Raw genomic sequence first — 15290 nt, 5'->3', positions numbered from 1 at the left:
AATAAAAAAAAACATTTATTTAGTTCAAAAGTTTCATATTTACAGACATTTCACGCATGATTTATCTCTGTCCACTCTCACGACCCTGATCTGACCCGTCTCAAGAAGATGAAACTCCTTTTGATAATATTGTGAAGAAAAATAAATAAATAATAATAATTATTTAACTTGTTTAGTTGTACTATACCGATACTGACAAATTTGCTGGATCAGATATCGGCTTCCCAATATTGGTTCAGCTTTTATGTTTATCCTGGTTGGACATATAATTCGATGTAATTAGACTGTTTACAGTTGCAGTCAGCCCAGAAAGTCTCAGAATGTTTAAACTCTTTACACAAAGTTGTTCTGCAGTTACTAGTGGGATAAACATAACACATTTGGATCAGTTTTGTATTTTATTTTTGTTTAAAGGAAATCAATGCTCTCTTCAGTCTCTGCAGTGGTATCGGTTAATATGGGATAAAGGCAGATACTTAAAGCTGTAGTATCAAAATCAGTATCGGAACTGGATTGGTGCATCTCTGTTTATACTAACAGAGACGAGGTTTTTGTTTCATGTGGATAGACTCAGTGATTACAGGGATATTTCATAAAGCAGGTCAACACATGTGAAGGAGCAGATAGGCGCAGACAGGAGCAGACAGGAGAAGGTCACTTCTTGGCTGTGGCGCGCTGGAGTCGTTCCATCAGTTGGCGGTTGGAGGCAGGGCATCGGTTCAGCACCGCCCCCAACTCCCCCTCGTTTCTCCGCTCGATCGCCGCGTCTGCTGCCCCCTCCAAGTCCCTGTAGAACAAGTCAAGACCTGGTCAAGACCTGGTCAAGACCTGGTCAAGACCTGGTCAAGACCTGGTCAAGACCTGGTTTAGTCTTGGTTTAGTCTTGGTTTAGTCTTGGTTTAGTCTTGGTCTAGATCTGATTTAGACCTGCTTTAGTCCTGGTCAAGACAAGGTCTAGTCCTGATAAAGACCCGGTTTAGACCTGGTTTAGTCCTAGTTTAGGCTTGGTCTTACCCCAGCAGCAAACAGGCCTGGACTCTGGTTCGTTCCAAGTTTAGTCCTAGTTTAGTCCTGGTTTAGTTCTGGTGTAGTCCTGGTTAGGACCTGGTTCAGTCCTGGTTCAGTCCTGGTTTAGACCTGATTTAGTCCTAGTTTAGGCCTGGTCTTACCCCAGCAGCAGACAGGCCTGGACTCTTTGCTCTGGAGAGACTCGGAGGAGGTATTTTTTTGCTTCGTGCTGGTTGTGATTTTTCACACAAACGTCAACAAACGGCTGCAGCAGAAACAAGAGAAACACTCTTTAACTGACATGAGAATAAAATATAATGCATAGGTTATATTAGAAACATTAGAAATAAAACATTACAGAACTGTTTCAGGACCAAATTTGGATAATAACGTGTCAGGACCAGATCCCCCATGGGGATGTAACATTATATGTATGTTTTATACCTAGTACTAGATACATTTATATCAGATAGAACAGTAATACCAAATATCCTATGGGGGACTTCTTGCTCCTGGAGAATTTGTCCAGTTCGTCCCAGTCCTGTTTCTCAGCCAGAGCCCGGAGCTTCAGCCACCAGAACCTGAAGAGAACACAAGAACTTGGTCAACTCAGCACAGAACATGAACAGAACCTGAGGGCAGCAAAAGAATCAGAACCAGAACAGAACCTGCATCCAACAAAAGAACCAGAAAAGAACATAAAGGCCAGAACCTGGACTGTACCTGAGCACAACACAAAAACAGAACACAAGGACCTGAGTACAACCAGAACCAGATCACAAAGACCAGGTCAAGACCAGGCCCAGAACCTAATATAACCAGAACCTGAACAGAACCAGACCCAGACCCAGGTCAGACCTGAGACCAGAACCAGAGCCTGAACAGAATCAGAACATAAAGAAAAAAACGTAAGCAGAAGAACAGGTCCAGACCGGGTCAGAACTAACACCAGGTTTATAAAAACTGGACTGGACCTCAGTGTAACAGCTCATTTCTCCACTGTCGCAACAAACTTCACCACCGCCAGTCTACAGTTCTAGATTAGTCCTAGTCCTCGTCTGGTTGGGGTCCAGTATCAGTCATGGTCCCGGTTGTGGTCCCAGTCTCAGTACTGGTCTTGGTCTCACCTTTTGTCTGGGACCCTGAAGTCTCTGTAGAGCTGCTCGGCCTGTTTGTGCAGACCCAGGTTCAACAATGTCTCCATCGTGTCCTGGACAGAAACAGCACCAGGTCTAAACCAGGTCTAAACCAGGTCTAAACCAGGTCTAAACCAGGTCTAAACCAGGTCTAAACCAGGTCTAAACCAGGTCTAAACCAGGTCTAAACCAGATCTAATCCAGGTCTGAACTAGGTCTAAACCAGGTTTAAATCAGGACTAAAGCAGCAATAAATCAGGACTAAAGCAGGATTTAAAGCAGGATTCAATCAAGTGTTACCTGCAGAGACATCCCCTGGAGCCCTGCTCCTTTTTCCTCATCCAGTTTCTTCTGAAAACGAAGCAGCTTCATCTCCTCCTCCGTTGCCTCAAACACAAGAAACAGATTATTACACAAGAACTAAACCCGGACTAAACCCGGACTAAACCAGGACTAATGCAGGACTAACGCAGGACTAAATCAGGACTAAATCAGGACTACAGTAGATCTACAGCAGGACTAGACTAGGACTAAAGCAGTATCCCCTGCAGTTGCACCTTGGCATTGAAGTCGTTTTTGGCCTTATTAAACTCGTCCACAGCGTTTTGCAGGGCAGCTACACGTCCCTCCAGCCTCTGAGACAGAGAGAGAGAGACACACGTGGAAAACAGGACTGAACCAGGTCTGAACCAGGTCTGAACCAGGTCTGAACCAGGTATAAAGCATGGCAAAAGAAAATTCAACTCTGTAACTGGGCCAAGGTTTTAGAGTGAAGACGTTTGCCCTCTTATCCGGGGTTCTTCAGGTTTCGGGTGGGACAATGCCTTATATCTGTGTGAGGACCAGAGAAGTTAACTACACTGAGACTACAGGCTCATTTATGCTCTACGTTCTAGACTCATCCGGATACAGATAGAGGCTTGTGTCTGTCCTCGGTGTTGTTCTGTCCGTAATCTGGTTCGTCTCTACAGAACATGTGGAATCTTAGCACCAGAGCTGTACATAAGCTGACTGGGGACAGTAGTGACAAAACAACACAGCTTGACAGTAGTGAATGCAGCTCGATAGTGGAGGTTAAACTTTAAAAAAAGTGACTAGACCCAGCTGCAAAACAAATATATACTTATCTTGCTTTGTTTTCTTGGCTCTCCCCCACACATCTGATCTAAAACCTGCCGTGGGTGGCTCCATGTTTATTTATTTGTTGCTCTATTTCTTTGTTTTTGTCAATTCTCTACTTGACTTTGTATGCCCTCTGGTGGTTATTTAGCAGAATACATTAGAAACATTCACATTCGAAACGTTTGGAAGTATAAATAAAATGACGGTTACTACAATTGGAACCCACGTATCTGTTTACATACAAAACTGTACCTGATCATTCAGGCCCCTGGGGACTGAACTCGCAAATATGTAAGAATTCAATTTTCTTTTGCTATGCAACCTACCTGGACTACTGAGGGATTACACAGAGACACTGTTTTAGTCTAAAACTAGACTAAAACAGGTTCAGGTCTAAACCAGGTCTAAACCAGGTCTAAACCAGGTCTAAACCAGGTCTAAACCAGGTCTAAACCAGGTCTAAGCGTACCTGCTCTTTGAAGGCTGAGGCCACGTAGAAGTTCCCGAGTCCTTCATGATCGTCATCCTGGTTCAGAAGATCTTTGAGAGTTTGACTCTCCTGGACTCTGCAGAACTGAACCAGAACCAGAAATGAACAAAGTCTAAAGCAGGATTAAAGCAGGACGAAAGCAGGACGAAAGCAGGACTAAACAAGGATCTAAAGCAGGCATAAAGCAGGACTAAAGCAGATGAAGTGACCTGTGTGTGACTGTGTGGAGCAGTACCTGTCTGTAGAGGCTCAGGGCCAGAGGCTGGTTCCTTAGAGTCATGAAGAAGTCTCCTCTGTTCATCTCGTTTTTCAGAAACGTCACAACTGTGAAAACTGGAACATTAAACATACAAACATGTAAAATACATAAAATACATAAAAATAAATAAATACGGTACATAAAAAAATAACACACATGACAGCAAAAACTGAAACATACAGATACAAAGGTTCTGCAGATGACATCACAACATTCCACATTTAGAACAAGTGGCAACATTATACAAGTGTCAATGGCAGTGTAAGGTATTTTTTAAGAATGTAATACTACCCCAGATGCCTGTAGCCCTACTCACCAAAGACCCCCACCCTGAGAGGGTCATAAAGCAATCTGCGAGCACTGTGGCCAAGAAGATAACACCTATGACCAGGGCCACTTCTTATCTGTAGCCCTGTTCACCAAGGACTGAGTGACCCCCACCCTGAGAGGGTCATAAAACAATGAGATTGATTGACTTAAAAACACACATTGTGGGAATTTGCCAAAAGGTTTTTAATGTGTAACCACATGTTGCCGAGAAGAAGATCCGCCTCACACACACACTGGGAGGCCTATAAAAGCTGGAAACACAAACATCTCAGGACTCTCTTCCTATCCTTTCCTGAGAGTCCGGTGCTCCATTGTTAACTTTACCTGTGATGAACTCATTAAACCCTTCTGACTTATATTTTAGTCTCTTTGTCCTCTTTGACGCTTGCACCAGGAACGAACATTTCTTACAGCAGTAATGACATTTTCTTCTGTAAAAGCTCTGGACACTAAATCTAAAATTCAAAAGAGCTGCTACAGTTTAACAACAAATATAAAAGTCTATAGCTGTTAAATATTTAGTCTGTACCCAACACTAAAATAAGAAAATCAAATCAACAGTAGAAAACCAGTGAAGAGTGAGTTTGTGTGGAGGAGATTCATTGTTGTGGGTGAGTTGAAGTGTCTTTTATATCTCTATCATTGGCACAGTTACAGCAACAACAAAAAAAGTACTTTTAGTTATCATTTTGTTTGGAACAGCGGAGCCAGTCCCCTGTATTTTTCATATAGCTGTTAGCATTAGATTATGACTAATCCCGAGGGTTTTGGCTAATACCACTTCATCGACCACATTTAGGTCACAGCCTCGTTTTGGGGAGACAGGTGAGACATATGTATGTGTGACAGGTGAGACAGGTGTTTGTTACCCAAGTCTGTGTCTCCGCTCTCCACTGCTTTACTCAGGGCCAAGTGACTCCTCTTCATCTTCAACAGCAGAGGAACCTGTTCCCCCGAGCGCGCCTCGAACTCCAACAGCTGAGACAGAGACACAGGTCTAAAAACGTCTAAACAGGACTAAACCATATCTAAAACCATTCCTGGTTTAGCCTTGATTTAGTCCTTTAGTACCTTTATATTGAGCTCAGGTCTGCCGCTACTGTAGACTTTAGTTTAGTCCTGGTTCAGTCCTAGTTTAGTCCTAGTTTAGTCCTAGTTCAGTCCTGGTTCAGTCCTGGTTTAATCCTGGTTTAGTCCTGGTCCTTGCCTTTATAGCAAGCTCAGGCCTGCCGCTCTCATAGGCTTTTGCTGCAATGTGAGAATAAGAAACTCCAGGAGTGTCTCCAACTTTGGCACAAACGACTCGAGCCACAGCCTCGTCTGAGAGATCGGTCTGCTGCACCTGTAACAGAACCAAGGCTGGGTCAAAACCAAGAACATGTCAGAACCAGGACTGGGTCAGACCCAACACCACCACCACCACAGCCTGTATATTTGTCACTGGACTAAGTGAGTGTGATGTCACCCAGAGTATTTGGCTCCAAATGAAGCTCATTGAGGTTAGCAGCTATAACAGCTAATCTGGAGCCCAGCCCATTTGGAATTCCAGCCAGGAGTATCATAGCGACCCAAGAGCCAATCAGGAGCCAAGGTGTTGAAAGTAATGCCCCTCCTGCCTGCACTGCTGGCCTGACAGGAGGCGGGAGCTTAGCAACGCTGTCAATCAAACCTGTTGCTAACACTAGCAAAAGCGACCTTGGAGAAAGAAGGCGCCTGATTGATCTGATAGTAATGTTCATATCTTGATTTAGGGACAAAATTGTGAAATAAAAACCTCAGGATCGCGTAGAGTGGGTTAAAACCAATGTTTTAATGTCAGAATGATGAGCATGACAAAAGCAGTTACAGAAAGAGGGGCAACAGTTTTTCAGCAGAAAATGAATTGGGATCAATGGAGCCAAATTGCATCCATGCTCACTTCCAGTTGGAATTTGGAGGCTAACAGGACAGATATGTCCAGAGATATATACAGTATACGGTTAGACCTGGGTCTAAACCAGGTTTGAGGAAGTGGTGTCTCGCAAAGAGAGGGTGCGGTCTCACCTTCCCGGACACCCAGTGGCAGTGATGTAGTGGAACTGTAGTAGTCATTGTAGTACATGTGGGGAGAGTTACCTGTGTGGGGGGCGCCCCCTCTGCACCTGACCCCGCTGAGGGGTCAGGGTAAGGTGCAGAGGGAGCAGGGTTATGTGTAGATGTGGGCAAAGCTCACCTTGCAGGAGGCCCAGTGGCGCAGCACACGGCTCACTCCCTGAAACTCTGGGATCTTAAGATAGCGACAAATCTCCATCGCTAAAGGGTACAGCCTCCTGTGCACCAGCCTGGAACAGACCAGGATTTTAGCAGGACTAAAGTAGGACTAAAGCAAGACTAAAGCAGGACTGAAGTAGGACTAAAGCAAGACTAAAGCAGGACTAGAACAGGATAGGAAATAGGATTCAAAGGGTACAGGCTTCTGTGCAATGGCTTAGAATTAATTATAACAATAAACCAATACACACACACCAATAAAACTTGGGACTAAATATAGAACTAAAACAGGACTAGACCAAGACTAGAGCAAGACTACACCAGGACTAAACTAGAACAAAAGCAGGACTACAGCGGGACATGAGTGAATGCCCCTAGACTTACCTGTCAATCAGCACCTGCACTGTCATCTGTTTGAACCTGAGGTCACAGGTCAAGGGTCAATCCACACAAACAGGGGCAGAGGCTGTATGGGGTCTGGGTACACAGCAGTAACTGTAGTACTACAGTACTGTAGTAATACACTACTCTGTGTGCGAGTGGTATTCCTACAGTACTTTCTCATACCGTGTTCAGGGCAGTAATAGTAGTAGTAGCAGTAGTAGTACCAGCAGCAGCAGTAGTAGTAGTTATAGTAGCAGCAGCAGCAGCAGTAGAAGTAGTAGTATAATAGTACACAAAGGATACTGCGTGTGCATCAGTGGTATTCCTACAATACTTTCTCATAATGCATTCAGGACAGTAGTACTAGTAATAGTAGTATTAGTAATATTAATAGCAGTAGTCACAGTAGCAGCAGCAGTAGCAGTAGTAGTAGTAGTATAATAGTACATAAAGGATACTGCGTGTGCGTCAGTGGTATTCCTACAGTACTTTCTCGTACTGCATTCAGGACTCTCAGCTCTCTGCAGATTGACACAAATGACTCTGGGCTGAAATCAGACAGGAAGCACTTCCCAAAGGATGCCGCCTAAAGGTCACACAGGAGTCAGAGGTCACGAAGAGAGGATGATTGCCTTATTTGCACCTGTCATTCTCCTGTTTGCGTCATTACCAGATCTGCATCAGTCATGCTAGTATTAGTGTCAAAGTGGAGGAGAGGTTTCAGACAGAGGAAGAAACAGAATAGTGCTAACACATTCACATAACTACTTATTCCCTGACCTTGACTATATTTTCATTCATCTGACTCCAGAAACAGTTGTGTTCTGAGGCAGCTGTGGCCTTAGATCATTTAAATCAATCATACAGTGCTTGTGTCTGCTCTATAGTTATAATCTATGACACCTGTGGATCATTATGTTATGATTTGCGCATTTTAAATTGCAATATTGATCTAAAACGAGTTAATAAAAGAAACAAGTCAGCTGACTTCCGTGTTAGAATACGGCGGCGCCCAATGGGAGCAGACGTCAGTGTAAACATCATGACAACAAAGCGCCTCATGTTGTCAGCCCCTCCTATGGAAAGCCTGCTCTCATCTGTCTGGTCAGGTTTAGTACAGTTCCATGTTTTTCCTCACTCATCTGTCACGTTCTGTTTTGTGTCTGTCGCAGGTCACATAGAGGTCACACAGGGGTCAGTGGTCATACAGGAGTCATGCTCACCCGCAGCAGGGCCTTCTGTGTAGTGCAGTCCCACTCGTGAGCGGCCGCCTCCACACACTGAGCCACTGCCTCCGACAGAACGCTCTGCTCCTTAATCTCACGGAGGTACTCATCTGCCCTCTGACTCTGCTTCTGTAAAGAGGAGAAACCAGATCTAAAGCAAGACTGCACCAGGTATAAAGCAAGAATAAACCAGATCTAAAGCAAGACTACACTAGGTCCAAAGCAAGACTACACTAGGTCCAAAGCATGACTACACCAGGTCTAAAGCAAGACTACACCAGGACTTAACAAGTCCTAAACTAGGACTTATCCTGGTCTTACCTTGTACTCCCTGTGAGTCTCAAGCTGTAAATCATGGAGGCTCAGTCCCGGTTTAGTCCAAGTTTAGTCTCAGGTCTAAACCTGGTTCAGTCCTGTTTTAATCCAGGTTTAGTCCAGGTTTAGTCCTGGAAAGTCCTGGAATAGTCGTGGAATAGTCCTGGAATAGTCCTGGAATAGTCGTGGAATAGTCCTGGAATAGTCCTGGAATAGTCCTGGAATAGTCCTGGAATAGTCCTGGTTTAGTCCTGGTTTAGTCCTGGTTTAGTCCTGGTTTAGTCCTGGTTTAGTCCTGGTTTAGTCCTGGTTTAGTCTTTAGTCTGGTTTTACCTCGTACTCCCTGTGCGCCTCCAGCAGCAGGGCTCCTGGACTCATGGAGGCAATCTTGAAGATTTCCTGAGAGACCAGAGGCACCTCCTGGAGCAGCTCCTGGTGGAACCCACCCAGAACCCGGATCCCGTCCAGCTCTGGGACCAGGACCGAGACCTGGTCCAGAGGGAACCTGAACTGGATCAGGACTAGAACCTCAGAGAATGGGAACACTCTGCTATATGAGTCTAACCACATGACCAAGACTAAACCAAGACTAAACCAGGACTAAACCAGGACTAAACCAGGACTAAACCAGGACTAAACCAAGACTAAACCAGGACTAAACCAGGACTAAACCGGGACTAAACCGGGACTAAACCGGGACTAAACCGGGACTAAACCAGGACTAAGCCAGGTCTAATTCAGGACTAAACCAGGATGAAACCAGGACTAAACCAGGTTTAAACCAAGACTGAAGCAGGACTGAAGCAGGTATAAACCAGGACTAAACCAGGTCAAAACCAGGACTAAACCAGGACTAAACCAGGTCTAACACCAGTGAGATATTTAGTAATATTAAACAGGGATATTAAATATAAAATAGGTTAAACTAAAGGATACTGGATGGTATCGCCGCACTGTCCTGCCACCAGTAGGAGCCGCTCCCACATCAGGACCACAGAGGGCTGCTGCGCTCGCGGCCGACGGCACCTGAAGAAGAGCATGGTTAGACTCATGGAGCTATTAAAATAACTGGAGTATTGCTGCTTAGAGCTGTCTCGAGTTGGATTAGTGACCACTCATTGGTACTATCCCTCCTGGCCAGAAAGGATTTTTCTCGTAGAGTGCAATGTAATCACAAACTGCTCGTGTCTACTGTCTACTTTTGTGCCAATTTTTACCTATTTTCAGATCATCTCAAAATCTGTCTCTCACTTTTTAATCGCTAGCTTAGGCTATGCTCTATGTCCACTCTAGCTAAGCTTAAGCACGTAGTACGACATAAATAAGTATGTAAGGAATGTGAACAAGCCCAATTGTCGTGAATGAGCCACAGGTTGAGAACATTGTTCGGAAGCTCCTGGAAGCAAAAATCAAACATTATCATTTATAGTTTGTAATTTATTTATTATTCCCTTGTCTCCTTTATGGGCACTCGCTCTCGTTGCACAAAGTCTCATGGGGGGTAGTATGATCCATGAGCAAGGAAGGACCGGATGTACCTACCCGCTAAAGGCTAAACTAGCAACATGCACCACTGAGCATGACCCACTGACTAAAATGGGCAGCCACGTTTAGGCCCCGGGGCTTGGTTAGGCTACACTGTCTGTGACACGTCTGTGACACGTCTGTGACACGTCTGTGACACGTCTGTGACACGTCTGTGACACGTCTGTGACACGTCTGTGACACGTCTGTGACACGTCTGTGACACGTCTGTGAGACGTCTGTGAGACGTCTGTGACACGTCTGTACGTATAACCCAGAAATTGAAATTGAGACTGAACATGAGACATGAGACTAAACATTAGACTAAACGTGAGACTGAACACGAGACTCAATACGAGACACAAGACTGAACACGAGACACAAAACTGAATATGAAACTGAAAATGCATGACCCATGTGACACGTGAGACTGTACGTGCCTGAAACATGTATAAATCACATTGTGTATATTTGTTATTGGACTGAGCAAGTGTGATATCACCTACTGCGTGCGGCTTCAAGTGAAGCTCATCGAGGCTATCAGTTAGGGGCTAATCTTGAGCCAGCTTGTATCATAGCAAGATAAGTTATTCATGTTCAAATCTTCATTTAGGCAAAATAGTGAAATAAAAACCCCAGGATCATGTAGAAAGGGATAAAACCAACATTTTAAGGTCAGACTGACGAGCCTGACAGCAGCAGCCATGGTTTTCAATAGAGAGCGAATTGGAGGTGAGTCGATGGAGTCAAATCGCGCCCATGCTCTCTTCCTGTTTGGCATGCAGTGGGTAGCAGGATTGATATATCCAGAGGTATGTACAGGCTGTGGTTAGACCTGGGTTTATTCCATTTCAATAAATGCAGAAAAAGCTAACAATAAACCGGAAGTAGTTTTATGTTTACGTTAGTTTTAGGTTTAATTTAGTCTCTTCTCACAGCGCCACAAACTTTACTAAACATCTTTTTGTGATTCGCTGAGATGAGTATGATATAGATTTTATTTTATTTATTTTTTTAAATTGTAATGTTTGGATGACCGTGTCTCATGGAGCAGAGCCCTTCCCTGAACCCAGAACTTGAAGCATTTAAACACAACTGAGCTGGAGGGAGCCACACCAAGCAAACCTGCTTCAAGGCCCCAACCAAACCATGCCATTGGAAAAGAGACTTAGGACTCACCAGACCATCTGTTTTGGAGCTGAGCGCATCTTTGTGTCCACTTCACTGAACTTCTCCTGTAGACCAACAAAAAGGACTGAAGCAAAACTAAACCAAGACTAAACTAGGACTAAACTAGGACTAAACCAAGTCTAAACCAGGTCTAAAGCAGGACTAAGTTCAGGACTCACCTGTAGGCTGGAGGTTCCGGTCCACACCAGTCCAGACTCGGTGAACAGAGCCAGGTATTTGTAACTGAAGGAGACACACATCTGAAGGATTGACCCCGAGTCCGGACTGAGGCCTGGAGGGTACTGAGGAGAGACTAAGGTTAGAGCAGGACTAGACCAGGACTAGACCAGGACTAGACCAGGACTAGACCAGGACTAGACCAGGACTAGACCAGGACTAGACCAGGACTAGACCAGGACTAGACCAGGGTTAGACCAGGACTAGACCAGGACTAGACCGGGACTAGACCAGGACTAGACCAGGACTAGACCAGGGTTAGACCAGGGTTAGACCAGGACTAAAATTAAGACAAAACTAGGGCTGGTTCTGAATTCCCTAAATTGGCCCCAAAGCTCCTAGCTGCTTAAGCCCAAACCGGATGTGCGTCAGTCTGATGTGATAAGGACTGTCCGAATAGTGCACTGAATAAGGAAGGAGCTAGGAAAAGGAGCCTTCCTTTCATAGCTCCTTTAGCATAGGAAGCTTGGGAGCTTTATAACCAGCAGTAAGAAGCTATGAGACATCCCACAATCCAGTGCGCATTAGGACTTAAGGACAGAGTTAGGTGGAATATTTGTTGCCCATAGGAAAGAGCAGAGGATGCAGCTGAAGATGAGTCTGTATTTACTCTGCTCTGTGAGCACATATGTTACAGTTGGAGGTGATTCATGTTTAAATTCAGATTTCTCCATTGTCCTCAGTGCCACTGGTTAGGACATTCTGCTTCTCCAAACAGCTGAAGCTCCTTCTCCTCTCTGCTGAGGACTCTTACGGCTGACCCCATAGCGCAACTCCAGAGGTAAAGGATTTAGGGGCAGGGAGCAGGAGTTATGATCTGAAGAATTCGAAACAAGTTGGGATCTAACCCAGGACTAAAACAGGACTACACCAAGTCTAAGTTAGGTTAGGTCTAGTACCACAGCAGTGCAGGAGGTGTGGTCTAGGACGTAGAGCTCAGGGCCGATGGAGAGCAGGACTTTGGTCTGACGTTCCTGAGTGAGGATAGCCCAGGAGGACGGCGCGCCCTGCAGGCCTGAGGGGGCAAGGCAGAAGAGTCAGTAAACGCAGCAGTAACAGTACAAGAGTGAACAGTACAAGGATTTGTAGTGCTTTTAGCAGTAGTAGTATTTGTAGTACTTTTAGAGCAGTAGAGGTTGTTGTATTTTTAGTATTACGGTCCCTGATTGCGCTACACACCTGGCACTTCCGGGAGGCGGCGCAGCTTGAGGTCATCAATATTGGTGGCCAGAGTGAAGCGTGCAGAGGCAGTTACTACAGCAACGCCGGTGCCAAATGGAGAGTGGAAAACTCTGGCCTGGACCACCTGGTCATGGGTTATCTCCTACAAGTATACACACACATCTACAGTATAACATGTGTAACTGTGTACACAGGAGAGCCTCCATACAAACATACAGGAGAACAGCACCAGGTCATGGCTAATCTCCTAATCATATATAATACATGCATGTACCTTAACACACATATGTACATTATGACACACATGTACAGCAGAGTCTAAAGCTACATACAGTAGGATAGCACCAGGTCATGACTCTCGTGAGATATGTACACGTGCAGAATAATATGTGCAGAATAATGTGTGCAGTATAACATGTGCAGTATAAAACGTGCAGTATAACATAGATCTAGCAGGAGAACCTCAGCCTACATACTAACATACAGAGGAAAGCACCGTCGTGGCTCATACATACACGTACGCATGTATGTATAATAAACAATCCAATATAACAGAGAGCATACAGGATAAAAGGGCACAGATCTGTCTCATGCTCAAGTGCCTATGTTATATTTGGGGAATACTTGGGGTATATTTGAGGGAAAACTCGGGAGTATACACAGACCTGACCCATGCTGAAGTGTCTCTTAAAGGAGCCGAAGAGGTCGTAGATCAGAACTGTGCCATCCTCTTGAACACAGAGGAGCTCATCTGAAACACTCCATCCAAGCTGTAGTACCACACCACTCTTCCACTGAAAATACACAACAGTATGTACAAATACAACACAAATAGACATATAGATGTATACAAAAATAATAATATAATGAGCTGTAAAACCACATCGCCCTTCAACTGTAGAAACATAAGTATAACACATTTGACCAGGGATAGAGGAGGATGGGAGGGCACCTGAAACAAGAGTATATGTGTTTACCGTGAATGAGGCCAGAGTCTGCCCTGAGGCAGAGTAAATGTCCAGGTGAGGTCTAGAACTCGGAGAACGTCTCTGCGGCTCCTTCAGAACAGCTGTGTGGATCATTAAAGAATATTACAGAACAGACTGTTTTAGTATTGATACCTGCTGAAATGAGTATCTAGTTTCGATACTAGTTTTAGTATTGCTTATTTTCTAATGGTCCATACCTATGACACCAAAATACATTAGAGATGCAGATACAGTACAGATTATTGTATATTATAGCTGAGTTTACCGATGGGTCCACCGTATGGAGCAGCCGCCACCAGAGAGTCCCTGAGCCCATCCTTCAGGCTCCAGCTCATCTCGTACAGCTCAGACTTACTGAGGGAAAACATATCAGAGAACACTGTTAAAACTTAAGTTTAACTTTACTTTAAATATGACACAAAATATATAAATAAATACAAGTCATCTTATACAGCTCAGACTGAGACAAACATGAAAATAGGCCTATAGACTAAATAAATAAAACATGTTCTGACAATCAATTAGTCGCTTAAAAAGGGGGCGTGACAAAAGCTCTCTAAACTATTGTATCCGTATTTGTATTGTATTGTTGTGTATCTGATCCAAGATGACACCTGCACAGGAGTTCATGCAAAAACTACTATTTATGCAGAAAAAAGTACTAGGAAACAATGCATTTATCTAAAGACAGATAAAACTTGAGAATCATGAGCTTAATCTGACGTTTTACATAAAAATACCAGGAAATACCAAATCTTCAGCTCACTCACACACTATCTGTTCCCACACAAAACCTTATCATCTAAATAAAATTATTAGTCGACTTAAACATACACATATACTTTTGGTCGACTAAGATATTAACATTCATGTATTGTTTTGCCATAATGGGAAACATACACATACAAGTGTCGTTCATCTGAGTCATGTGAATCAGATGTTATTATAAATATCAAACCTATGGCAGTGTAATACAGAAGAGCACAAAGTTTTACCAATATTTTTTGAATTACGTACTTTCTAAACCTTTACATTACGCCGAATCCCTCAGAATAAGTGCTTGTTCTGTACAGATCAGTGCACTGCAATATTTAATAAGACTAAAAGGCCATTCCGACGAGAAGATGGTAAAATTAAGCTGAATTTGCAGGGAAGTTCTGAGGAATTGGTCACATTCTGTCATTTTGTCCTTTTATACATGTTTAAAATCATGTCCTCTGATAATTCTGACTGTTGAACCAAAGACACGGTTTTGTTAACACTGTAAAAATTTAATATAGATTTAATAACAGCGCAGTCACAGCCCTTTTAGCATTAGCTCTTAGCATTAGCCGCTAACTCCGGAGCTTCCCCGGGGCTTCCGCGGGGCTCTCACCGGTAAAAGGCATCTCCCAGCGGATTCCAGCTCGCGGTGACGAACGCCATGTCTGTATCGAGGCGTCAGGAGCCGGGTCCGGGTAGAGGAGGGTCCGGACGGTCTGGGGCAGGTGCAGTGGCTCTGGAGCTCTGGAGCGGTAAAGGTAGTAAAAGCCGTGTAAAGTGATGTGTCTGTCGGTTTGTTTGACTCCGGAGTCCGTCACATGACGCTCAGGCCCGGCTCTCTCTGCTCAACACGTCGGAGCCGCAAACATCATAAACATTATAATAACTGTGATAAATAAAGTGTTT

At 44.2% G+C, this 15290-nt stretch overlaps 1 protein-coding gene across 1 annotated transcript; it reads right to left on the bottom strand.

Annotated features, from left to right (window-relative positions):
* On the bottom strand, window positions 1-15236 carry vps16 (VPS16 core subunit of CORVET and HOPS complexes). The gene is made up of 24 exons (XM_033978650.2): window positions 14998-15236; window positions 13888-13976; window positions 13611-13702; window positions 13299-13427; window positions 12631-12775; window positions 12351-12466; window positions 11394-11516; window positions 11224-11279; window positions 9457-9546; window positions 8854-9025; window positions 8203-8334; window positions 7438-7565; window positions 6980-7015; window positions 6558-6666; window positions 5553-5687; window positions 5215-5323; window positions 3992-4089; window positions 3736-3840; window positions 2702-2779; window positions 2445-2531; window positions 2136-2218; window positions 1493-1589; window positions 1170-1273; window positions 1-787 (listed from the first exon to the last, which is right to left on the bottom strand). The coding sequence occupies exons 1-24, from the start codon at window positions 15045-15047 to the stop codon at window positions 655-657; spliced, it is 2496 nt and encodes an 831-aa protein (XP_033834541.1). The 5' UTR covers window positions 15048-15236; the 3' UTR covers window positions 1-654.
* Between the last annotated feature and the right edge of the window lie 54 nt (window positions 15237-15290).

Source organism: Periophthalmus magnuspinnatus, chromosome 2 (genome assembly GCF_009829125.3).
Source record: "Periophthalmus magnuspinnatus isolate fPerMag1 chromosome 2, fPerMag1.2.pri, whole genome shotgun sequence".
Classification (NCBI taxonomy): Eukaryota; Metazoa; Chordata; class Actinopteri; order Gobiiformes; family Gobiidae; genus Periophthalmus; species Periophthalmus magnuspinnatus.
This window is presented reverse-complemented; position numbering and strand designations above follow the sequence as displayed.

Bases quoted from the DNA above. Each gene is read 5' to 3' on its own strand.
- vps16 (XM_033978650.2), bottom strand. From the start codon at position 15,047: ATGGCGTTCGTCACCGCGAGCTGGAATCCGCTGGGAGATGCCTTTTAC. The intron at 5,688-6,557 runs GTGAGCTTTGCC...GTTCTGTTACAG, and splicing joins GCCACTGGGCCTCCTGCAAG to GTGCAGCAGACCGATCTCTC. The intron at 2,219-2,444 runs GTAACACTTGAT...GTTTCTGTCCAG, and splicing joins TCCAGGGGATGTCTCTGCAG to GACACGATGGAGACATTGTT.